This window comes from Schistocerca cancellata, chromosome 3 (genome assembly GCF_023864275.1).
Source record: "Schistocerca cancellata isolate TAMUIC-IGC-003103 chromosome 3, iqSchCanc2.1, whole genome shotgun sequence".
Lineage (NCBI taxonomy): Eukaryota > Metazoa > Arthropoda > Insecta > Orthoptera > Acrididae > Schistocerca > Schistocerca cancellata.
The window spans coordinates 623282499-623309567 of NC_064628.1; the positions used below are offsets into that span (position 1 = coordinate 623282499).

Below are 27069 nucleotides of genomic sequence, written 5' to 3' on the forward strand. Positions count from 1 at the left end.
GTAGTGTAGTGGGTGGAGGAACACGCACCCAGGAGGGTGGCCTCGCCAAAGAGATGGAGGACGAGCGGGACTGCAATGCCATGATAAGAAAGTGGGCTAAAGATCTCAATGCACGATGGACACAATGCACCATGTAAGGCGCTCTTCCCCAAAGTGGCTCACTCTTTGGGAAAATTTTGAGATAGGAGGTCAAACCCTACAGGGAACCATCACATAAAGATCGAAAGATGTGAGACTCCTTCTAGTCGCCTCTTACGACAGGCAGGAATACCTCGGGCCTATTCTAAACCTGGGGCCCACAGGGGGAATTATTTTAGGTACGAGAATTTTTGTCTTCAAGCTCTTCCGCCGTTCCGTAGTCATAAAGCTACTCTAACTTTTGTTACACGTGTAAAGTGAAAATGGAAGATTTAAATATTTCTGTGTTTGATGCAGACGAGCCTAATTCGCAGGGTTGCTGTGTATGACAAACATACACTTTTAGATCTCCAAATATGTGCATTTTGATACTGGGACAGTAGTAATGGAGGCAAACTGGTGGACGATTAGAGATCAAAGCTCTGTCATTGATTAGGTGATTATAAATGGTGCAAGAGCTACGATAGGACAATGATGGGGAATGAAATCTTCATTCCGTTTCAAACGTAATATCACGGTATATGCCTTAAGCGGTTTACGGAAACCACAGGAACCTATATCAGGATAGCCAGGTGGAATTTGAACCCACTTCCCTTTGAATGCACGTCCAGATAGCTAACCACTATTCCAACTCACCTAACTTGTTTGTGTCAAGTATAATCGATTTTCATGAAATATAATTGGAGGACTCGAATGACTTCCAGTTGTACCTTGTCCCAAAGCGGACATACAGAAACTTTACCAGGAAATGAGAGGACAGTACTCATACTGATGAAAAATGTTGAAAGTAAGTTTTATATGGGCTGTCTTAATTTAATATTACGTTATTAACTAGCTGTTCCCGGCCACGCGTTGCTGTGGCTCAGTCTGCTGAAAAGAAAATAAAGGAAACAGTGAGCACTCGTTTCTAACATGTATGGGAATCGGATATACGCCCTAGTCTGCTTTTCCCCACCGTCTCTGTCCATCTCTTCCTCCTTCCCCCTATCTATGTACACCACCTTCTGCCCCTTTTCTCAGTCCATCCTCCTCCCTTCTCTCTCTCTCTCTCTCTCTCTCTCTCTCTCTCTCTCTCCCTCTCTTTCTCCATCTCCCCCTGCCTTCTCTCTCTGTTCATTACCTCTTCCTCCTTTCTCTGTACATCTCTTCCACTCCGCTTCCTGTCTCCATTTCCTCCCACTCCTCTGCCAATCTCCTCTTCGCCCCTCTTTCTGACTTTAATCTTTGGTTACTGTTATTGCGTATTGGTATTCTGTAGTAGTATTCTAATCACCTGCTGATAAGCCATAAATACAACTTTCCTGCTTGCTAACATCGTTTCACTATTCGAATAATTATTAGAGTATTCTGTAAAAAATTAAAGTAAATCGGTCAGGAACTTTTCGAACTTTGGTATCAACGTCTCGGCTTTATATATTATATAGTAATTTAGATAATATATATGCATTAAAAATAGATATATAAAAACATGCGCGTATTCGAATGCAACGTTGTGACAAAATTTCGAAGCAATCAGAGATTTACGTTTTTGTGCAAACGAACATTTACATTTTTATTGATTTCCCCTATAATTGTTACGTGTACAGGGTGTAAGGTGTCAGGCAAATCCAACACCTTCCATGAAAACACTGACATGATAAGCAAATCCAGTAGTATGTCACATAACTCCGAATAAATCGTGACATTAAATTAACCAAAGTAATACGAGTAACGAGGGAACAAATGGAATACCACAGACTAACACAAGAATGCCTAAATGCATGTCATACCTTCCCACCGTGAGACAGACGCAGTTCCGAGGGAAACGAGAACAGAAGCCGAGAGCAGAACCGTGTTAAGTTAGAAGGCCCTACGATAAGGGACCGACACCCACGTCACCAGCTAACCGACAGGACCACCCCCCAGCCCATGTTAAAAGCTAGAGCCCTCCAGAAGAACAGTACAGATCTTACGATAACACTAAAAGGACCACACCAGCCGCGAGTTTTAGCGTGAGACTTTTTCGCGTCTCTGTTACGTTGCAAACGTTAAAAACATTGCCCCACCACGAAAAGTGTAACCTCCAGGACCACCCCCCAGCCCATGTTAAAAGATAGAGCCCTCCGGAAGAACAGTATAGACCTTACGATAACACTAAAAGGGCCACACCAGCTGCAAGTTTTAGCATGAGACTTTTTCGCGTCTTTGTTACGTTGCAAACTTTAAAAACATTGCCCCACCACGAAAAGTATAACGTTTGTCATTGGATAGACAGAATTTTTGTAGGCAGAGCTTAAGGTTAACATTGAGACCCTGATTGCTCAGATGAAAACACAGCCAGATAGTTTTTTTAAACCAACTTCGGTAAATTGTGGTAAGGAGAAGTTAGGAGAGAGTTGCTTCCGAGACGGCGAGTTGGATGGAGCTGCGCCGGCCGCCGCCCCCTGACGAACACCGACAAAGTAATGAACGCACACGATGCCGCATTTTTGAGCGCATAAGGCTTCACTCAGAACTGCAGATGTCTCATCTGTTACATCCCCTTTTTACGTAATAGTAGTGTCGATCGTCAATTGAAGCTCATGGTATTCACATTTGCTACGTAAGTTAAAATCCGAAACGCGATGATTTTTCTGTTATATAACTATTGAGAAGCCACATCAGCCACTGTAATTTACAAGAAGTTAGATAAGTAATTAAAGATAATTGAGGGTCACTGTAGACCATTTTGATAGTTTTCTCTTTTGTGAAACTTAATTTAAACCTAGATTATAGGTGTGATATGGCATAGGTCATCCTTCGATCCATTGTAGAACTTGGAAACCCATTCAGGGAATATTCGTTCACATTTTTGTTGAACGCGGTTGGTTTTTATCATCCTGTATTAAAACATTTCTTTTTATCAATAGTGCAATTTATAAACAATGTTTTGTGAGTAGAATAAAATTTCCAATGCTAAACTTAACTGCTTATTCGACGTTATTTTATCAGCTAACTAAAAATAGGAAAGCCTTGAACCCCTTCCATTAAATTTAGTTAGTATTAAGATTCTTTTACAGGGAGTTCAGTGGAGCTGACGCTGAAATCATTAAGTAATTGGTTATATCATCGCTAGTCTCACTGAACTCTTCTGAACTCTACATGTCATGTGTGGTCTGGCGTCTCCTTACCAGCAACAGGTCGCAGGTTCAAACTAGTCAATTCCCTAAAAAACAAGCTCAGAGAGTCGTTGCGCGAAAGTGGTAGGGAGACACGACTTAGAACAAACAGAAACCACGAAGAATGTTAGAAGGGTGTTCAAAAAGTGTAGAATACTTTGAGATGCGATAGTACTCACTGAACCAAGAAAAATAAGTCGAATAAACACGGGTCTGGAAACGCATACTTTCCGAGAGCAACATGTGTTTATAGGAAGAGTTGCTTGACGCTTGGTTGCGGATATTAGCACAGTCTTTGCATTGGCACTCTATCAGATGTGTCGGCTAGGTATTATGACGTCTTACTGACAGTACTCTGCCTACCATTAGGTGGTCTACAGACAGTTGTGTTGTTCGAGTCGTGTTGTAGGCTGTGTTAGTTTTCGTCGTGTTTATGTGCCTTATTGTAGAGTACTGTCAATCCTGGGTACATATCATGGTGTTTTACCTTTTTTCAAAGGCGGATTCTCTTATGTGTTTACTATGATTGTGCTGCCTGTACGTACAAAAGATGCTGTACATTTACATTTTTTCTCTTCAAACCACTTTTTAAGCATGGAAGCCTACTACTCGACAACTGAAATGGCGGATATGATACTCCCTTATATTTAAGCAAATGGAGAGCCTGCGAGACCGTGTCCTCTACGCTGAAAAATATCCACCGCGCATAGTGCCCTCTGATAAGTTGTTCGACAGACTTCTCCAGCGTCTGAGGGACACAGGTACCCTTGCACTTTGGAAGACTGACAGTGGAAGGCCCCGCAAAGTCCGCAAGCCTGACATAGAGAAGCGCGTGCTACGTTCGGTGAAAGAAACCCCTGGGACCAGTCTGCGACGATCTGCAGCAGCAGAAGGCGTACTTGCCGACAGATAAATAGGGCCATACGTGTTACCACAATCGAGATTAACTGTAGCGAATTAACTGGTCTTTCTCATTAGCGCATTGCCTACCTTGCTGGAGGCTACGCCTTTGCAGCAACGAATACAGATGTGGTTCATACATGATAGCGCACCAGCACACTTTCGTCACAATGTGCGTGAACATCTGACCCACACATTTCAGGACCGCTATACCACAGACTTCAATCCCCTAGACTTTTGATTACGGGGGCACTTCTTGAAGGAGTTGGTCTACTCCACTCCAATCAACGATGTGCGGACACTACAGGGCAGCGTCTTCAATGCTCGCCAGCAGGTACGACAACAACCGGGTATACTTCAAAGGGTGCATCATTCCTTACGCCGGATGGCAGAGGGGTGTATTGACATGAATGGAAGCCACGTTGAATACCTCCTGTATACACATGTTTATAGCAGAAAGTATGCATTTCCGGACCCATGTTTATTTGACATATTTTTCTTGTTTGGATGAGTACTACCACCTCTCAAAGTATTCTACACTTTTTTTAAACACTCTGTATATTTACGTATTTTAGGTTGTGCTCCACTAGGAATACAAAACCACATACTTATTCGAATGCAACGTTAAGTCGAATTTCAAAGATGCCGGTGAAAAACTTTTGGATATTTACGATTTTGCACAAACGAACATTCACATTTTCATTTATACAGAAGGTTAATAGTATAACTTATTGTAATAAGAATTTTTCGTCGCTTTGCTTGATAGAAAGAATTTTAAAAATTCGGGAGAGGCAGAGCTGGTTCTACATTGCCACTACTCTGTGGAACTATGGACTTTATCACCGAGCCCTTTTGTGTTGCTTCGAGCAAACGGATACAACCGTGTAGGTTGAATATCACCCTGTGAACTGTCCAGCAGTGAGGCATAGAAATAAAAATCATACATAGTACAGTTCATGCATTCCAAAATTACTTTTTAATGTTGTGTGCACTGTTTTGAAACTTCCTGCCAGATTAAAACTGTGTACTGTAATCGAACGAGGAACGTTGCCTTTCGGGGGGACAGCTGTTACAGACTGAGTAATCCAGGAACGAACGACCCCCCCCCCCATTACAGTCCAATTCCTTCAAATACTTGATTCCTAATTTCAAGCTTCACAATAGCTCTCCCGTATACATTGCGGGACAAGCAGTTGTGAAAAAGGAAGAAATGGCTGAGCCACAACCTTAGGGAATTGTTCTTAGTATGAATAGTTCACTCTGTAGGGGTTTGAAACTTCCTGGCAGATTAAAACTGTGTGCCGGACCCGGAGTCGAGGCCGGAGATTTAGCGGTAAGAGCACTGACCGTGAAAGTCAATATTATGTAGTCCAGTCCCGATCCATCACACAATTTTAATGTATCAAGAAGTTTCAGCTCATCCATTTTTGTCCAGAAAACGTTTCCAAGTGGCTTCCGAATAAATATCTCCTAAACAAGGGACACTGCCAGGTGCAGTTATTTAGAAGATCTTACTGTGCCGACTGTAGATGCACATGCGCCCTTAATAGTTCATTAATCGACTGTATAGTTTGAAAGTACTGCTGATATCAAGGGTATCTGTATCCTGCAGAAGCTGCTTGCTGTCAGCCCAGATTAAGAGACTCCTTTAGGAAAGGTACTCATGAAATAAAATTAACCTCAATTCTGGAAGATAACATAGATAATATATTAGAAATTTCAATATGAGTATATTACACAAGATATAATTTTATCGACTTATTATTTAATTTCAGACTAACATTCGAAGTTTGTAAGTGATAGCTCACAACAATCAGTCGATGGAGAAATGTTATTTACCGGACTGACACATCGAGCACTGTAGAAACCGCAGCTATTCATGCTTAAATATGTAAATTAAATGTATGTAGTTTCATGTAATACGTTTCTAAGAAAGCGCCGGAAATGTAATAAAAAGATTTTTGTTAGAAGAAGTAGTCTTGTCTTTTTACTATGGAAAGCTTGTTTAAAAATAAGAGTAAAGAAAGTTCACTTGAACTTGTTTAACCATGCTGCCATTACACTGGTAGTAACATAGGATTAAACATTAACAAATAATAAGACTTCTGCACAGACAATGAACCTACTTCAAACCTAGCTTTACTCTTCAGTTGAGCAGCAGTACATTAATAAGAAATAGCCGAACTAATAACTGTGCAACGTAAAGCCACTGAAAAGACAGAAACAGGTAAAAATGGGTTTGAGAGCTCAGGAAATCCCGAGGCGAAAAAGAGTAGACTGAAACCACAACTGTTGGGATACTGACAGAAAAAAAATACTCTGGTGGCTTTTCATTAAATTTGTTCTGTTGTTTTTAAACGAATTCAGTCGCCCCGGGTTTAATTTCATTTATGCCAGATAGTTTATTAAGGTTTGTAGTCATTTCTGAAGCATGTAATAACGGAGACCGCGATTTTCTCGTCATAAATAATGGCAGCATGGTCCTTAAGACTGTCCGTTCCCAACCGAAGGACTGAGTTGAACATTATAGCACTTTACTTGATATACTCCTATTCCTCTTATTTGAGAACAAATTTCCTCCTCATTTATTAGAGAATATACTCTCTGAGATGGAATTTGAAATTTGGACAGACTTGCCAATGGTCACATCGACATGAAACAAAACTGGATTCAGTCGTCTCATGCAAATACAGTCTGCAACATAATTAAAGTATCACTTTATACAACGCATAAATTCTCTACTATTGCGATGCTGAAGTTTGAAATTAGTCTCAAAGGTGCCTACAACCTTCCTTTGTAACGATGCAAAAGCGTGGCGCCCTGAAACCTCACCTTCGGGATTGGCGAAACTTCAAACAGCAAGGAGTCGCCACTTGCGAAAAAATGGGCCAGAGCTCAGAAGCTCATGTGAGCTGAAAGGTAGGCTAATGGTGTCACATTGGCACCAAATTGCGGCACAATCCTGCCCAACGCCACCGCGGATATCCCACACGATGGGAAGGGCGATACCCACATTCCAGCCCTTCTTTTGACGACTCCGCGATGGAGGTCAGAACAGTGGCCCCCAGTGTTGAAATAACGCGACTTTCTTATGGGACGCCGTAGAAAAATTTTAAACACACCGCTGCTCAGAATCGACACGAGAAGGCTCAGATGGTTCAAATGGCTCTGAGCACTATGCGACTTAACTTCTGAGGTCATCAGTCGCCTAGAACTTAGAACTAATTAAACCTAACTAACCTAAGGGCATCACACAGATCCATGCCCGAGGCAGGATTCGAACCTGCGACCATAGCGGTCGCCCGGTTCCAGACTGTAGCGCCTAGAACCGCACGGCCACTCCAGCCGGCCACGAGAAGGCCTCCGTGCGTGACATAAAGAGCGTCATGAAACCACCTCTTCTCTTGAGTTATTCATTTACGCGCTATTAGCGGCCGAAAAAGACATGTGTAGTTCGATGTGTAACAGGACGATGTTCTTAACCATTTTTGACACAACTGTCACCCACGTACCATTCAAGCCTTCTCTAAGAACATAGTTGTGTTCCAATTTTTTTGCGCTGGTTTACGTTGTGGAACCACTACGGACCATTAATAACCTTTCTACGAAATTTGAAGATGATCCGAAGCGGCAAAAGATGATTATGCTTTTTCAGCCCTCCCTCCTTTTTCGCGCCCTTCTGAGACTTTATCACGGGTTGAGAGTTTGGGGATGGGGAGACACTGACACGTGTGAATAAAGCGGCAAAGGGCCTTTTTAAGATACGCCATATCGGCAATGCTCTCGGCACCATTCGCGCACCTTTTTGGGAACGTTAAAAATGTACCTATTCAGAGACGACCATCTCTCGGGCATGCAACCCTTTAGACACGCCTCCAATTCCACACGCCTGCAGGCAAGTGCTAGAGCAGCAACGTGTGAGTGGTATCCTCCGCGCGGGCACTTAACAGACTGAACAGCTGGTTGCGTCTGTACATAGACATTTTTATCGTGCTCAACAAAGGAGCGCGAGAGGCAGGGAGGTGTTGTCGAACTACGTGGAGGGGTGGGGTCTTAGAGGGGCCCTTTGCGATTTTATTCACACACGTATTAATGTCGCAGCCCTTTGAGTTCACTGGACTTCAGAGGCATAAGGATCCTTTCGTACTTCGGATCACGTTCACATTTAGTCGGATGGTATTGGATGGTCCCTATTGGTTCCATCTCATATGCCAGAGCAAAAACTGCACTCGCACTGCACTCCAAAGGGTTCAGATAATGTTGAATGAGCGTCTAACACACGAAGTCCTTAGAGAAGGGTTGAATGGTGCGGACGTGTCAGCAATGCCAAAGATCGTTAAGAACGTCGTTCTGTCGTTGTCGACCGCAAAATATGTTCAAATGAACACCCCAAGAGCAGAGATGGTTTTATTCCTTTTATGTGATCCCAGGAGGTCTTTTCGAGTCAATTCTGAACAGCGGAGTGCCTGAAATGTTTTCCTCCTTCACGAATAGGTAGGACGTGTGATTTCAACGTTAGGCGTCGTGGTTCTGACCTCGATCGCGGAGGCGTCAAAAGAAGGGGTGAAATGTGGGAAAGGGAGAGTGTGGCGACTTCCATCGTGTGACTTGTCCGCGATAGCGTTGGGCAGAACTGTGGTGCAGTTTGGTGACAAAATACATTATTCACCCACCTTGCACCTCACATGAACTAATGAATTCTGGCTTTTTTTCGGATGTGTCGACAGCTTGTTGTTTGAAGAGTCGTCGAGCCCGAGAGCGACGCCCACGCTTTGCCCCTTTACAGAGGAGGGTTTTGGGCACCATTGAGTCAAACTGCAAACTGATACGTCGCGATGGGAGACAATTACGGGGTCCCGAAAACGTGATCCTTTAATTATGTTGCGCAGAGTAGCTGGGAGTTTCAAAAGATCGGAGCATTGTGACATAACGTATATGTTGGGAGCGCCTGGTGAGCAGCATGTCTGGAGGCAAAAGTCCGTCAGGTAGCCAGCAACTCAGCTTTTTATGAGGTGGTCACTGGGGATAGCAGCCGTCGCAAGGAGGTACGCACATGGGATGTTCAGCACTGGGAAAAATCGTCATAATCGCTATAGTGTATGTCGTCGATAGCTGTCTAGTTTTAACGGCCAAAGTAGCGAAATAACGATCAAAATTTGCGATACAATGAAAGGAAACTGATAGATGCAGACGACCTTCACAAAATCCAAATTCATCATCAGAGAGGAAATTTAAGCCTGACGTTATTGCAGGAAAGCTTAATGGAGACACGACATTCTAAAGTTGGATTAGAATACAGGTGAATAACTACGGGAATTTTGCTAAAATTAATAAAAGCAATGTAAAAATTAATAAAGGACTCGGCAAAGTGTCAATTGGTGACAAATGACAGGTGCTTTGAAACAACGTTATGGCCATGCCAGGGCTAATCACAAAGTTTTAATTATCACCACGAAAAAATCGAGCTTTTTACGTGAAACTTGGTGACACTGCTCATCTTCCCCTACCTATTCACCCTCTAACAAGCGATATTCATCCCAATAGTGAACGATTTCGTGGAGATCGTGGTGCAGAAGTCTATATTCTCGCTATTCGGCAAACGTTCCACCTTGACAATCACCTCCTCGTCATTTTGGAAATGCCTGTCACGCAGTGGTTTCTTATGCCGTGAAAGCAGAAAAGTCATCGAGTGTCACATCAGAAGCACACAGGGCATGAAGTAATATTTAATAGGTTAACGAAGCAGCATGTGTGACTTGTATGGAATGAGTTGGAGCATTGTCCTGGAGCAAAAGCGCCCCTTTAGACAGCTTCCCGCGGTGCCTCGTCTTCACAGCTTCGTCAGGAGATGTCGGTACGATGATGGTCAGCCCGCAAGATTCCACAGCTTACCTTCCTTCTCGTCTGAGGATCATGGTGACACACCCAGCACTTATCAGCGATGATCAGGAGGCTAAAGAGGTCGTATGGTATGGTCTGACAGTTGCAGTATTTCCGCTGTTGCCTTGGATCGGCAGGCTTTTTCAGTAAGTGTGAGCAGTCGAGGCAGCCACAGTTTGTCACGTTCACAATATCGAGCAAAATGATGAAAACTGATCGATGCTTGAATTCCACTTTTTCCACTATCGCCAGGATTGTGATACGCCGGACTCCGAATACGACGTCCTCCAAATCTCTTATGATTCACGGTTCTTCACTGACAGATAGTCTGTCACTTTGTTCTTCGTCACTCACATTTATTTAACAACAATAGAAGGGTCTGCGACACCTAACAGCTGTGTCATATGATGACGCATTGTTGGCGTAAACACCTACAGACTCAGCATGGGTTGCTGCAGAAGTGTTCCCTTTCAAATTCAGGAAAAGTTTTACCACACGATACTCGATTTCATCAATGAGTTGTACTAGTTTGTTTTGATTCTCTAGTGCCGTTCTACAGTACTATGGAACGGGGGATTTCAGTATGTACCAGCACTATAGGCATGTACCTGAAAACAAACAGCCGGCCGTTGTGGTCGAGCGGTTCTAGGCGCTACAGTCTGGAACTGCGCCACCGCTACGGTCGCAGTTTCGAATCCTGCCTCGGGCGTGGATGTGTGTGATGTCCTTAGGTTAGTTAGGTTTAAGTAGTTCTAAGTTCTAGCGGACTGATAACGTCAGAAGTTAAGTCCCATAGTGCTCAGAGCCATTTGAACCAAAACGATGTAATGAAGGAGCCTGTTTACGTCACGCCAGCAAACAGGTCCGGAGTACGATTCTGGACATGAAATGAGTGGAGCCTGTGTTGGCTTGGAAAGTGATCGAGAATGAACTAACACGGACGTATCTTTTTTGGGTAAAGAGACTACAGAACTTTAAAAGTTTTGCGTGGACGTTTTTCCTCTCTCATGGGCAGAGCAGAATTTGAAGAAATCCGATAGTATTCAAAAGACTTTACTTTTCACGGGTGAGACAACTATAGAGTTTCAAACTGAACGCTAACAGCAACTGTATGTTACAACTTTTATTTCAATTTTAAGACCGCTAGTGCTAACGTCAAGTTGTTCGTATTTTGAAAGCACGTGGGAGTTTTAAATGACATTCATGGAATTTTATTGTATTCGAGCAACCTCTGAATCTTGATTAAATTCAACACTGGTGCATAGATTTCCAAGATTATTTCTTTTATACCTAAGTCTCGTGACTGTTAACGACTTACAACTTTTTCTAGCTCGATGCAACGCCAAAAATACAAGCTACGTAAAATTCACATAGTACTCCACCACATATGACTTGTGATTTATGTTCCTAACTTCCAATACACAAATTTTTATATAGAAATTCCCTGTGTCATCTGACGTAATTTTAAGCGCTGCCCACCGGGCTATATAGAGAGTTTAGAATTATCGATAGAGACTACATAAAACGATATGTGGCAAAGAGTGAGTCATGTTAACCTCAAGCAGGGCGGGTAAACTGACTAATAAACGAATCGACCGACCGGGTATTGCACCCAAGGTAGCCAATAATGAACTTTAATTGGCAGTGGTAGCGTTGTAATATGAAATCGGACAATCACATAGCTTATGTCAAGGCTATAACACTAGACCGAACTTTTTATTATTGAAGATTCGGTTTATGTCACCCCTTTTACAGGATTTTTGTTTGACCATGATCGTGCGTGTAACACGAGGGTTGTCCAGAAAGTAAGTTCCGATCGGTAGCGAAAAGGAAACCACTGGGAAAATCCGGTAAAGCTTTGCACAGATGTTTTGGGCCGGGTCTCTAGTATGTCCGTCGATCGTGTCGCGTCGCTCTTTTCAGTTTTGAGTGAACAGTGAGCACATAAAGATGCGTAGGGAATAGCGTCTCCCACCAAGTATGAGGGCCTGGTTAGAGATTTCGCCTGTGCCATGCAGCCCACATAACACAAGTGTCGAGCAGTTCCTACTTCATGCCAATTCTCAGCCGCACACTGCAGGGGCAATCAAGACGCTTCTGCAGCGTTTCCGATGAGAAGTGTTTTATCACCCACAATACAGTCCGTAATTGTCTCTCCCTGAGTCTCATCTCTGCTCACAAGAACCACTGGCTATGAAGACAAAGTTTTTCCATAGACAACTAGCTGCAGACCTGTGCAGATAACTGGCCGAAAGCACAGGCGGCTGCTTTCTATGACGAGGATATTGGAAAGTTGACACAGCACTACGACAGAACTCGAAGTTGGAGCGGCGACTATGTAGAGAAGTAGGTGGAAGGTGTACCTAACTGTTGCAAATAAAACGTTTCTGGTTTTCACTGTGGTTTCCATTTCACGACCGATAGGAACTTACTTTCCGGACAACCCTCGTAGTATACGAGCAGTCAGACTAAATTTCTTTTTTTTTCTGTAGCAATGGATCCGAAGGATACTAGCCAATAACGAGGTCCGAACCGATGTTCATTCAACAGACAAAATAACAGATTGGCAATAATACTGATGAATACAGTCGTCAGCACAAATCGAGCAATTAGTTACAGCACAAATATTAACGACTGTAACACTCCTGGATGAAATCTACGTGCTATGTACTCTTCATGCTTAGTAAGCAGAACAAGAACAGAAGTTGCTGAGAAAGTATTACCAACTTCAGTTACGTTAATCATGAGTCATTCATAGCCCTCTGTGTCACACTAGCGTGGAGGAATTAGTAGGTTATGCAATTTATGCGTTCTTTAACACATTAACTGCTAACGACCAACAGAGCTAGTAGCATATGGGGACCCTGAAACTGATATGGTGCCTTAATGTACTTTTAAACAAATCACTACTTTACAAATACGAGTGTCATTCCAAAAGTAATGCCTCCTATTTCTTTGTGGTGACTTTGGATGTCCGCGCCGGATATCGTTGGCGTAGTGCTAATACTTGAACCTACCTCTTCCACTTGCAGGTTGTTCCGTTGCTCTGCGGTAGTTGGGGCTAGCAGAGGAGTGTTCCAAAATGGAGTCTGATATTGAGGCGCGTGTAAATAGCGACGTGTGAGTGAATTCGTCACGTCTAAAGAAATTACGCTGACTGAAATCCACCGACGCTTGCTAAAGGTGTATGGAGACGATACAATAGACGTGAGCAATGTGAGGCGATGGGTGCGGCATTTTCAAGATGGACAGGGTGTGCCACGACCCGTTCGCCCCTGCACAGCTGTTATCCCTCGCAATAAAGAGCGTCTTGATCAACTCGCCCGTGCTGTTCGGCGGATAACGACCAGAGAATTGCGTTGAAAGCTGAATGTCGGCTGTAATCCCTTGGAAAAAATGTTGCTTATCGCAAAGTCCGTGCGAGATGGATCCCGCGGATGCTTACAGAAGAACAAAAATCTCATCGAATATAAATTTGTCTGGACCTGCTGGACCAATATGAAGCTGAAGGCGACAATTTTCTGAGTATTATCGTCACCGGAGATGAGGCGTGGTTTCACCAAATGTTCAAATGGCTCTGAGCACTATGGGACTCAACTGCTGTGGTCATAAGTCCCCTAGAACTTAGAACTACTTAAACCTAACTAACCTAAGGACATCACACACATCCATGCCCGAGGCAGGATTCGAACCTGCGACCGTAGCGGTCGTGCGTGGTTTCACCACTATGAGCCGGAATCGAGAAGGCAGTCTATGGAATAGCGACATGCGAATTCTCCTACAAAGAAGAAATTCAAGACACAGCCGTCTGCAGGCAAAGTGATGAGCAGAGTCTTCTGGAATGGCCAGGATGTGGTTCTTTTCGATGTCCTGGAGCCTGGAGAAATGGTCAATTCAGCACGCTACAAGACGATACTGACTAAGCTGATAGCTCGAATTTCCAAGGTAAGGCCAGAGAAAAGACCAACTTTCACCTGTAACACGATAACGCCAGGCCCATTCCAGTTTTGCGACCATGCAACTCATTGCAAAATTCGGCTTGACTGTCTTACAACATACACCGCACAGTCCCGATTTAGCGCCTTCATACTTCCATGTCACTGGACCTCAGAGATACACTACGTGGCGAACATTTTCAAGACTCGGCTGCTGTTGTCAAAGCTGTAAGGAAGAGGTTAGCCGCAGCTGCAAGCGCGGCGTGCTGGCTCATCAGGTTCATCGTTGGCAATGGTGGTAACTGTGGGGAAAAATGACGGTCTGTAGCTCAACTATTGCTCTATTTAGCTGCGCTGTTGTGATTTATGTATCTCCTATAGTTCCCATTAATAAAAATAGGAGGCATTACTTTCGGAACGACTCTGGTACAACAGTTAAAAACAAAATATTTTCAGTGACAAATCTCGGACAAATAGCACAAGCACTTGCGTATAAGGCCTTATAGTATGTTATTGTAAGTATTTTCTCTCAAAGAAATAGTTTAAATCTTTAGACAGATGTTAAGTAATGACTTTACATACTCAAAGAAAAAAAAGAAACGATGTACCAAGGAGACGTACATGTGCAGACAAACAAATCATTACAATTTCTGAAAAAATGGATAATTTATTCAAGCGAAAGAGTATCACAAATTCGGCAAGTCAATAACGTGCTGGCCCACCTACGATACTTATGGAAGTAGTCATTCAGTTTGGCAGTGATTGGATGCCCTCCTGAGAGATATCGTGCCAAATTCTGTCCAACTGGTTCGTTAGATCGTCAAAATTCGGAGCTGGTCGGAGTGCCCTGACCATAACGCTGCCAAAGTTCTCAACTTGGGAGCGATCCGGCGACTTTGCTGGCCAAGATAGGATTTGGCAAGTACGAAGACAAGCACCAGAAACTCTCACCGTGTGCGGTTGGTCGTTATTTTTCTGAAATGTAAGCCCATGATGGCTTGCCATGAAGAGCCACAAAATGGACCATGTCCTCGACGTACCGCCGTGCTGTAAGTGTACCGCAGGTGTCAACAAAAGAGGTCCTGATATTAGATAAAATGGCACTCCAGAGCATCACTCCAGGTTGTCGGGTCGAATGGCGAGCTACAGTCAGGTTGGTATGCCACCACTGCCTGGGGGGGGGGTCTCCAAATATGTCTTTGCTGGTTATCGGGGCTCAGTTCGAAGCAGGACTCATCACTGAAGACAACTCTACCCCAGTTCATGATATTCGAGGCCATATGTGCCCGACACCACTGCAAACGGGCTTGTTGGTGTACTGAGGCGAATGATAGTCGTCGCAAGGGATGCCGTGAGCTCTGCCCCTTTTCTGTTATCTGCGTATTATGGTTCTTGCGGTCACTGAAGCACCAGTTGCACGTAAGATTAATGATAACGATGAATTCGGGGCTCTGGGTGCCTCTCTAGCGGTTGCTCTGTTCTCACGTTTTGTCGTATCACTTTGCGACCGCTTCCTTGTTGATGCCATGTTCAGCCATGGTTCGCCCATTCCCACCAACATAATGTAATAGTGGCGCCGTTCGTATTCAAATGCCGAGCAGTTCCATGATTACTCTAACCGGATTCTTTGAGCGCAAGTACACGTCACACCCTGCCTCAGATGCTGACATCTGATTCCATTGTTCACGCGCCTGTCTGCGAGGCATTAGTACTGTCCAGTTGAATACATGGAATGAAATTCGCAAAGAATTTGTGGCTTGGTATCTACATGTCCCCTGTTTACTATCCTTTATAATTGTTTGTGACTAATTTGCTTAACTCCTTCGTGATGCGTCTTTTTTTAAACTAATCATGAAAGATACACTAAAAAATTACTTCTAGTAGTGCTTCTTTGAGAAATAGTAAACAAAAGCATTTAACAATATGATCGATGTGATTCAATTTTACTAGCACGTGGAACATTTTAAAGAAGCAAAGTATGTCTGATTAAACTACTTACTCCACCTAAAACCAACTCAGTCAATAAAAACTCCGTCAGAGCAGGCATCAGAAGGCGCCACGGCCCGATAGACCGCCGTGTCGTCCTCAGCCGATAGGCGTCACTGGATGCGGATTTGGAAGAGTATGTGGTCAGCACAGCAGTCTCCCGGCCGTTGTTAACTATCGTGAATGGAACCGCTACTTCTCAGTCAGGTAGCTCCTTAATTGGCCTCACGAAGGGTGAGTGCACTCCGCTTGCCAACAGCGCTCGGTAGACCCTGACAATAATCGATCAAAGTGCTACCCAAGTCTGACAGCGCTTAACTTCGGTGATCTGACGGGAATCGGTATTACCAGCGCAGCAAGGCCGTTGACAACGCAATGAATAAAGCATTATCAAATAACTGTATGAATGAGGACTTGGAATTTCATAACATCGCGGATTACATAATGGGACGGGGCTGGAAACCTTACTCAGTTAATGCCAATCAACCGGATAAGTACGTCTTACACAATAATTTCCCTTTGATATGTATATTAAGCAAATATGAGAAACTATAATTCATGGTGGTAGTGTAATTCTACGACATTACTTTGCCTAGAGATAGACGAAGTATCGAGTTGCTGTGGCGGCGATGCTGACCATGATTGTGCAACCGTGGCTCTTCATGTAATACGCTCTATAAATCTCTTCTTAGCGTCGAAGTACTGGCCCAAAGCATATAATTACATGCTCTGCCGTTACGTGCTCCAGCCCGTTGAATCCGAGGCTCATTTGGAACAATTTATAAGCACTTTTGCCTCACTCGTTGCTCCAATTGCGTTTTGCTGTAAGGCTGGCCACAGGCTACATTCTTTATTCTATAACGGACGCGCTCTCTACGCTCCGTCCCATCTTTTCTATTCGTGCGTTCACCTCTCACGTACCGATTGCCTTCCCTCCGTCTTTTTCCTATAGTCTACAACTTTAATGTGCTAAGCATGAACTAGCCAGATTGTATATAAATATCAGAATTAAATTTTGTGCAAATTTCGAACATTTTGTATTATATATACATTAAATACATTAAAATAAACCACAGAAAGTGTACAAGTGTACAAGTTTAAGAAAGCAACAATATTTTGATAAAATATATAAAAATGTCATCTATATGAACAAAAATGTAAATGTTAGTTTATTAAAACCGTAAATCTCTGAAAGTTCTTCACTGAGTGCTTTGAAATTTTGACAGAACGCTGCGTTCGAATACGAGCCTGTTTCTATACACCTACTGGAGCGCCATCTATACTAATAATAAATTGATAAGACTGTCGTGTCTGTCTGTCTGAACACGCTTCTCGAAAACTAGTAAATGATTTTTCATGCAGTTTTCGCATGTAACTTGAGAGTACCCTGAACACTGCATAGGCTTCATCTCATAAAAATCGAATCACGAAAAAAATATCCTGATTTAAAGTTTTATTTTAAGCCGCCTTGTTTGTTTCTGTTTGAACACGCTGATCTCTTTCACTGGGTTTTCACAGGTAACATCAGCATAGCTTGGGGCACCATACAAGCTTTATTTCACTAAAATCGGATCATGGAAAAAAAAGATGTCGTAGATGAAAGTTTTATCCATAGGCTTCTACTAATATTATAAAGGCGGAAGCAACTCTGTCCATTACATTTCTGCAACTAACATGCTGAACCGATTTCTCTAAGTTTGGTATGGAGATAGCTGCCCGCATCTCGTGGTCGTGCGGTAGCGTTCTCGCTTCCCACGCCCGGGTTCCCGGGTTCGATTCCCGGCGGGGTCAGGGATTTTCTCTGCCTCGTGATGGCTGGGTGTTGTGTGCTGTCCTTAGGTTAGTTAGGTTTAAGTAGTTCTAAGTTCTAGGGGACTGATGACCATGGATATTAAGTCCCATAGTGCTCAGAGCCATTTGGAGATAGCTTGAACCCAGAGCAAAAACAAAGGCTGCTTCAGAAAGTGTGTAGTATTCGTTTGAAGAATATTGAGCGAATTAGGGAATAGTATTTAGTCTTTGAGACAGCTATTTACTCTTTGAATATTTAACTTTAGCATATTTTGAAAATACTTTTATCAGTTGATATGCGCCACGTCATACGATTCGAAGTAACGAATACAATGCTTATATAATCTTCAATGTGTTAAGTCCACACTTCTTACACTATTTGCACCATAATGTACACGTACGATGTGTAGCTACTCCGATAGCACGATACATAGATGGACGTTCCGGCCCGTACCCCTCTGTACGCACTGCTCGGGGCGATTCTCCGCATATGTGCGTTTGGGTAGCTTGGGGGGAGGGGTGAGAGCAGTGCGCACATCACGAGCTGTTCTTACCCAAACAGGGAGACACATGAGGGCAGCTGGTGTTCCTGCACGTACAGCATCTGACTTACTCACCATCACTCATATGTGAGCCCAGCTGAGGGTAACAGCTAGTCTCATAATATGTAAATACATTTTTAATACCGAATGGGGAAATGCTGTCATCAAAAATCTCGAAAAGTACTTGACTGATTTACTTCAAAATTTTACACATTACTGTAATAAATATTCGGATGGACATAGGCTACACATTTTAATATACAGGGTGATTATAATTAAAGTTACACATTCAAACCGCTGTAGAAATATCACCAATGGTCAGAATGACGTCAAATTGCAACGGAATATTATTGGAGAAGGGGGAAAACGTATGGCAGAATAAATATAAGTAACTACAAAATGTAGCAATAGATGGCCTGTAAGCATCATAATTTAACAGTGGTCGACTACAAATGACAAATGAATCATACAACAATGCCTAAGGTGTACGTTTGACGTTAGACAAACCATACTACTCAGTTTGCTTGGGTGTACAAGTGTAATGCTGTTATTTACGTAAGCCCATCCACCACGGCAAGGTCATAACACATCGGATGGGAAGAATCGGTTTTCAATCGTCCTGTGGCCAAAAACTGCATACAAAGCATCACTCACATCGGGTTTTAATCGTCCTGAGGCCAAGAACTGTATAAAAAGCATCAATCACATGGGTTTTGGTTTTTAATTGTCCTGAGGCCAAAAACCCCATAAAAAGCATCAATCAAAATCAAATCGGATTATTAATTTCCGTGTGACTGGCGCGAAACATGTTCAGAATAGTGTCCACCGTTTTCTGTAACAAGTTGAAATCGAGAAACAACATGTTCCACAACTGATCAAGTGTTTCCAGGGTCACGCTCAGAATGTGTTGCGCAATGCGTGTGTTCAATGCACCTAAGTTTGCAACCAGAAGGCTGAACAAAACATCTTTCAGATAGCCCCACAGCCAGAAGTCATACGGATTAAGATCAGGTGATCGGGACGACCAGGCTGCAGCGGAATGGCGGCTGATAATTCTAGCATTTCCGAAATGGCGCTTCACCAGCTGTTTAACTGGATTTGCAATGTGCGGAGGTGCCCCATCTTGCATTAAAAAGAGCCCATCCACACATCCACGCTGTTGGAGAACTGGAACTACGTGATTGCGCAAAAGACACTCATAGTGTTTACCAGTGATGGTACAGGTAACAGGACCAGAAGCACCCATCTCTTCGAAAAAATGTGGTCCTATGATAAATGATGCCGCACCCGCACCACACAGTGACCTTTTCAGGATGAAGTGGCACTGGTTGATTTGCGTGTGGATTTTCTGTTGCCCATATTCGACAATCCCGTGTATTGACATATCCTGTCAGGTGGAAGTGGGCTTCGTCAGTCCCAAAATCTTCCACGGCCAATCATTGTCCACTTCCATGCGAGCAAGAAGTTCTAAAGCAAAGGTCTCTCTTGCTGGCAGGGCAACAGGAAGCAACTCGTGCCCATGGGCAATTTTGAATGGATAGCAAACAAGGATGTTTCGTAGGATTTTACGCGCCATGCTCAAGCGTAAGTCCAGTGTTCGGGCAATTCTCCGTGCACTACACGTTTGCACACGACCACTCGCCTCCTCCTGCATTGCCGTGGCCGCTGCTTCCACTGACGTCGAATCAATTTGCTTCTTCCCTCTACCGGGTTGCACACCAAAAGAGCTCTTTTTTTCGAATTTCCTAATCATTTTCTCCAGACCCATGGCAGTCATCTGACCAAAGCCTATTTTCAAATCCTTCAGCGTCCGGAACTTCAGCAGAGCGACGTGTGCAGTCATCATTCTTGTAATACAGATTTACAAGCAGAGCGCCATCCAGAATTGAGACAGTCATGGCGAACGTCGCAGACGCGAAAGGTGGAAAAACCGTGTACCAGGTGTGTTTATACCAGCTTTAGGTCATGCGCTTGACAGGTGTTTTTATTTACTTAGTCTGAGAAATACAGCGCACTCTATTGATCAATTTTCACGCTATTTTTTTCTTCTGCCATACGTTTTCCTCCTTCTCCGATAATATTCCGTTGCAATTTGACGTCATTGTGACCAGTGGTGTTATTTCACAGCGTTTTGAAAGTTTAACTTTAATTATAATCACCCTGTATGTAAGACATAAATGTCTGCGTGATATATAATATGGAAATGTTGTGAGCAAAATCTGGAAACGTTCTTGACCAATTTACCGCAAATTTTTACAGGACACTAATAAACATTCGTGAGGACATAGGCTATATATATATATATATATATATTTGCAGGGCACTCTATAGGTTTTCTGTTAAAACCAACTGCAAGCAAGGAGATGCTGTGCTTTGTCCATGTGAGGTTTTGTCTTCTTTTTGACGATTTGTTTTAACTACGATAGTAGGGTATTTAAACCAATAGAAAGATTTTTCTCTCTTAGATATTATTTCTAATTATATATATTTTTAAATAAACATTGTATACACAACGATGTGCTGTTTTGTTTTCTTACACGTAATCGTTTTCACAGAAAATAAAAGAGTTGTATTTATGGCTTACAGAATCTGAATTTGCAATAATAATAATAAAAAGCTCAAAATCAGAGAGAGGGGGAGGTGTGGATGGACAGAGAAGGGGGGAGGAAACGGGCATAGTGGTGGGGGGGGGGACTAGGAGGAGATAGACAGAAATAGGGGGAGGAAATGGACAGAGAGATGATGGAGTTTAGGATATACACTCCTGGAAATTGAAATAAGAACACCGTGAATTCATTGTCCCAGGAAGGGGAAACTTTATTGACACATTCCTGGGGTCAGATACATCACATGATCACACTGACAGAACCACAGGCACATAGACACAGGCAACAGAGCATGCACAATGTCGGCACTAGTACAGTGTATATCCACCTTTCGCAGCAATGCAGGCTGCTATTCTCCCATGGAGACGATCGTAGAGATGCTGGATGTAGTCCTGTGGAACGGCTTGCCATGCCATTTCCACCTGGCGCCTCGGTTGGACCAGCGTTCGTGCTGGACGTGCAGACCGCGTGAGACGCGCTTCATCCAGTCCCAAACATGCTCAATGGGGGACAGATCCGGAGATCTTGCTGGCCAGGGTAGTTGACTGACACCTTCTAGAGCACGTTGGGTGGCACGGGATACATGCGGACGTGCATTGTCCTGTTGGAACAGCAAGTTCCCTTGCCGGTCTAGGAATGGTAGAACGATGGGTTCGATGACGGTTTGGATGTACCGTGCACTATTCAGTGTCCCCTCGACGATCACCAGTGGTGTACGGCCAGTGTAGGAGATCGCTCCCCACACCATGATGCCGGGTGTTGGCCGTGTGTGCCTCGGTCGTATGCAGTCCTGATTGTGGCGCTCACCTGCACGGCGCCAAACACGCATACGACCATCATTGGCACCAAGGCAGAAGCGACTCTCATCGCTGAAGACGACACGTCTCCATTCGTCCCTCCATTCACGCCTGTCGCGACACCACTGGAGGCGGGCTGCACGATGTTGGGGCGTGAGCGGAAGACGGCCTAACGGTGTGCGGGACCGTAGCCCAGCTTCATGGAGACGGTTGCGAATGGTCCTCGCCGATACCCCAGGAGCAACAGTGTCCCTAATTTGCTGGGAAGTGGCGGTGCGGTCCCCTACGGCACTGCGTAGGATCCTACGGTCTTGGCGTGCATCCGTGCGTCGCTGCGGTCCGGTCCCAGGTCGACGGGCACGTGCACCTTCCGCCGACCACTGGCGACAACATCGATGTACTGTGGAGACCTCACGCCCCACGTGTTGAGCAATTCGGCGGTACGTCCACCCGGCCTCCCGCATGCCCACTATACGCCCTCGCTCAAAGTCCGTCAGCTGCACATACGGTTCACGTCCACGCTGTCGCGGCATGCTACCAGTGTTAAAGACTGCGATGGAGCTCCGTATGCCACGGCAAACTGGCTGACACTGACGGCGGCGGTGCACAAATGCTGCGCAGCTAGCGCCATTCGACGGCCAACACCGCGGTTCCTGGTGTGTCCGCTGTGCCGTGCGTGTGATCATTGCTTGTACAGCCCTCTCGCAGTGTCCGGAGCAAGTATGGTGGGTCTGACACACCGCTGTCAATGTGTTCTTTTTTTCCATTTCCAGGAGTGTATATCCAATTCGCACAGGTATTTAGCAACTGCAGGGTTCATACATGGATACAGAGCGTAGGTATTACAAATGTAGACTTCGATTGACTGGCAGCATACTGAAACGCTACAGTTTGCCTACAGAAAAGATTGCTTAAAAAGTCACTTACACCTTTTAAAAGGTGATGCTGCTCATGGAAGTGGTACTTATATCCTGTTTGATTGACAGGAATCATCGAGAGGGAAGAATAAAGCAAAAAGAAGATAGTGCTACTGATCACAGGGTTGTTTAAACCACGGGAGAAAATAATAGAAATGTCGAAAGTTTGAAAACGTAAAACTCCACTGGCAAGGTGGAATCAGTCTCGTCTTTCAAAACAGTTGGAGACCGTGATAATAACTAACACTGAAGCACACGTGTTATTTGTTTCCATCTTTCCGACCGAAGAAGGTGGCTCTATGGTAAGGCGGACCCGTCCGCCCATCCAGCGTCAGTTTTCCCATGGTTTCCCTAAATAACTTAAGGAAAAAGTCGGACTTGTGTCTCTGAAAGGATGCGGTCTTTTAATACCCCCTTCCCTCCCCAATTTGAGCTTGTGCTCCTACTGTAATGACCGCGTCGTAATTGGTACTTTCTACCCTAATCTTCGTTCCTACCTTCCGCGTTATCGACAGTGAAGGGAAGTGCAAAGAATATTAATACAGCCCGTCCTATGCATAGAGTTTTCAAATGAGGGCAGGTAAGCGCCGGCTGCAGGTACCTGAGCCTGGAGAGGTTCCTGGAGAGCAAGTTCTTGCGAGTGAGCTCGTAGTGGTTGCGGAAGTGGCACACGCGCCGCCCGTCGTCCCTGCGGACCGGGTCCAGAGCCGCCATGGCGGTCTCCACGTGCCGCGGGTCGCACCAGCACAGGTCCCAGTTGCTCTTCAGGAACTCCACCTGACACCACGAGCCATAAAAGCTGTACATCCAAACAATTAAGTACAAGCGGTTTACAGTGTTTAGTTTAGTTTTGAGTCTACAGAGCGGGCGTGAAGTACAGTCATAGTGGCCCTGGGGCAAGTACAAAAAGGGGGCCCCCTCCACATCCCACATGCTTATCTCCTCTCTATCCCATTCCCAACTCAATAAAACGTCGCCCACACATCGTCTTTCACAGCCCGTCCATCTCCTCCCATTCCCCCCCCCCTCCCCCCCTCCACACACACACACACACACACACACACACACACACACACACACACACTACATTACACGGTGGTCTTGCGGTAGCGTTCTCGCTTCCCGCGCACGGGGTCCCGGGTTCGATTCCCGTCGGGAGCAGGGATTTTCTCTGCCTCGAGATGACTGGGTGTTGTGTGTCTTTCATCATCATTTCATCATCATTGACTCGTGAGTCGCCGAAGTGGCGTCAGCTAAAAAGGACTTGCAATTTCAGCGGCCGAACACCCCGCATGGGGTCTCCCGGCCAACAATGCCGTACGATCATTTCATTTCACTACATTACACCATTATCCTGCCACTCTCCTCCCATCTGCGTCAAAAAGTGAAATAAGTAAGATACATGGAAAACAGTCTATTTTATTTGAAATACTCTTGTGAAGCGAAATACAATCATAATTTTTTTCCCCGATTTATTGATACATGAAACACGTATTCGTCTCTGAATCGTTGCGCGTAAACACTGCACATTACTCAAAATACGCAACCAAAGTGTGTTTATTTAACTTGAAGACTAACTTCTTAAGCGCAGGACAGAAACAAGTAAAATTAGTTATTTAAAAAGCTGATTAATGTAACAACAAATGAAACAATATCTAATACTGTAATGCAAATCAAAACAAGAATTAATAGATAATTTGGAAGAAATATATAAGGTCGAAAACCGCCTCAGTAGCTGAGTGGTAAGCGCGGCTATCTGGCTTGTGGAGGACGCGGGTACGTTTCCTGGTACTGCCACGGATTTTTCCTTGGTGGAGGCAGTGGAACGAGGTGCACTCAGCCTCGTGATGCCAGGTGAGGAGCTACTTAGTAGAGTAGTAGCGGATACAGCTCACGAAAGCAGCAACCGCCGGGAGACCAGCGAACTGACGCCACGACCCTCCATACCGCATCCAGGGATACCACTAGCAGAGGATGACATGGCGGTCGGTCGGTACAGATGGACCCGCCAGGGCCTGCGAACAGACTTATGGCTTTTTTTAAAAATAAGTTTGAATATCCATGTAAAAATGTAATTGTTAACGAAACGTATTTGCTCAGCAACCTATATTCTTGTCTTACTTAAATGAGCTTTTCCTCTGTGCATGGAAAATGGTCCGTTATTTTTTGAAAAATCAGTATTTTATGATTTTTCATTTCTACCTAGCTTATACGTCCTTATCTTCATTTATATTCTGCGAATCATAGTATACGTTGTGTCAGAGGGTACACTCTTCTGAACCATAACGTCTGTGCGAAGAATTAATGTTTGTGCGCCTGTTTGCGAGCAGTTATTTCTGCAACTTTATTTGCACGGTTTCTACGGGTTAGATACGTTAAGTGTTGAAGACATTGGTGATTTTCACGCTAAAAGATGAGCCTTGGTGTTTTCCAAATACCTTCTTAAGAGATGTATGGAGTATCGCTTCGAGTTCTGCCAGTTAAGACTTTTCGGCGTTACTGTTACTCTCTCTCGACGGTCAAACAAGCCAGTGACCATTAGCCCCCACTCTTTTCTCCTAATAATAGGGTTTCCAAACCGGATAACAATTCCTGACTCATTCTACAATATAATTTTTTTTTAAATTTTTTTAGCCTAGAGAAAGAACCGTCAGAATTTCCAACAGCCGTGGGTTTGTTAGATACAGGGCGGCTGTAAATTATTATCGACATTAGCTATGTCGGAAACGGAAATTGAAAATCTCATGCGATTCATTATTTAGATATTTGTCACAGGCGGTAGACATGGAATCTCTATAGAAAACTTCATTCCTAGAAACAAGATATTTACTTGCGAATAAGTTTTGTCAATCAACCTCACAAAGCTCGTAGAAGTGCTTCTTTGCTGCATTTACTCGTTTCTTAGGCAATTTCCACTCAATGGCTTTTCTTTCACAGTTATTGAAAGTTTCGTCTTGTAGTCTGTCGCCATGACCCTTTGGTGGTACCTACTTGTGACAGCAACCGAGCAATATGTCGCAGTGGTAACACAATGGATTCGCTTTCGGGAGACCGACGGAAAAAATCCCTGTCGGGACATTTAGATTTAGATTTAGGTTTTCCGTGATTTACATACATCACTCCTGGGAAATGCCGGGATGGTTCCTTTGAAAAGGACGTAGTCCATCTCCTTTCCCCATGCTATAGTACTTCGAGTTTGGGCCCAATCTCTAATAATCTGACTGTCGACGGGTCGTTAAACTCGAAACTTCCTTCCGTCATATTTCGTCGTCGATGGGACGGTAGATCGTAATCTTCCGTCTTGACGCGCGGTGTACCCGCGATGTCTCAGGCGCCTTTCCACGGTTCGCGTGACTCCCACCGTCGGAGGTTCGAGACCTCCCACGGGCATAGGTGTGTGTGTTTGTGTTGTCCTTAGCGTAAGCTACTTTAAGTTAGATTAAGTAGTGTGTAAGCCTAACGACCGATGACCTAAGCAGTTTGGTCCCATAGGAACTTACCACCACCTCTTCCGACTTGGTTTCTCATAGCACGGATTCCAAGAAGGGATATGCAAGACATTAGGTGCCATATTAATACATTCTACAGGTTGATATTGAGTCTGAAAAGAATGAGATTATGTTTTTAACCTACTGCTACACTTCGTTTGTTACATTTCTTACAATTACGTATCATTCTGCCAGACACTTAAGAAGGACAATGAATCTCTATGTGAACAGATGGTTTTTATCTCACACCCCAAAGCGTTATATTTGGTGTATTTAGCGTTACCTTGGAATTGATCAACAAACAGGCTGGACATACCCTTATATGGTGAGATGGGGAAACACGCAATGCACCCAGGAACGTTGTGGAACATGATCTTTTTGGTGGTCCAGGTGTTATAATATGGAGAATCATGATGTTGCAAGCTCGTACTGGCCTCCAAATCTATGGATACGGAACACTCAATCGTCAACGTTATTGTGACACTCTACTCCTTCCCCATGCGCAACTTTACTGTGTTACATTCATCCCGACCTTATTTTTGTGGATGAGAACCGTATCGAACAGCGCACTAGAAGGGAAAGGGGGGGGGGGGGGTGTGGAGGGAGAGGTTCTTGCAACAAGTTGGAGAAAGAGGAAATCTGGCGAACGGACAGGCCTGCCGGTTCCCTTGACTTAAATTCTACGGAGCTTATGTGGGATCCGTTGTGGAGAATTATTGCAGCAACGATCGTCCAGCAGTTATCAACCGCTTTGGTGGAGTAATGGAAGCTCTGTTACAAGAAACCGCTACCAACCAGCATGGGAGCACGTTGACGATTTTTACCTGTTGTCCATGGTGATCACAAAGCCTATTAAGAACCATGTTCCGCCTTTGTAATGTACAGGCGACCATCATAAATCGTGGTGACTTTAGTGTAATTATTGTCTTCGAATAAAAGTTCCATTTCTGTT

At 44.2% G+C, this 27069-nt stretch overlaps 1 protein-coding gene across 1 annotated transcript in view; it reads right to left on the bottom strand.

The window, feature by feature from the left end:
* The window catches only part of LOC126176467 (probable tubulin polyglutamylase TTLL9), a 151042-nt gene extending 127606 nt beyond the window's left edge, over positions 1–23436 (bottom strand). Inside the window, exon 1 of the mRNA XM_049923624.1 lies at positions 23231–23436. Coding sequence (XP_049779581.1) covers positions 23231–23436 — 206 coding nt within the window. The remainder of the gene's footprint in view (positions 1–23230) is intronic.
* Positions 23437–27069: the final 3633 nt, after the last annotated feature.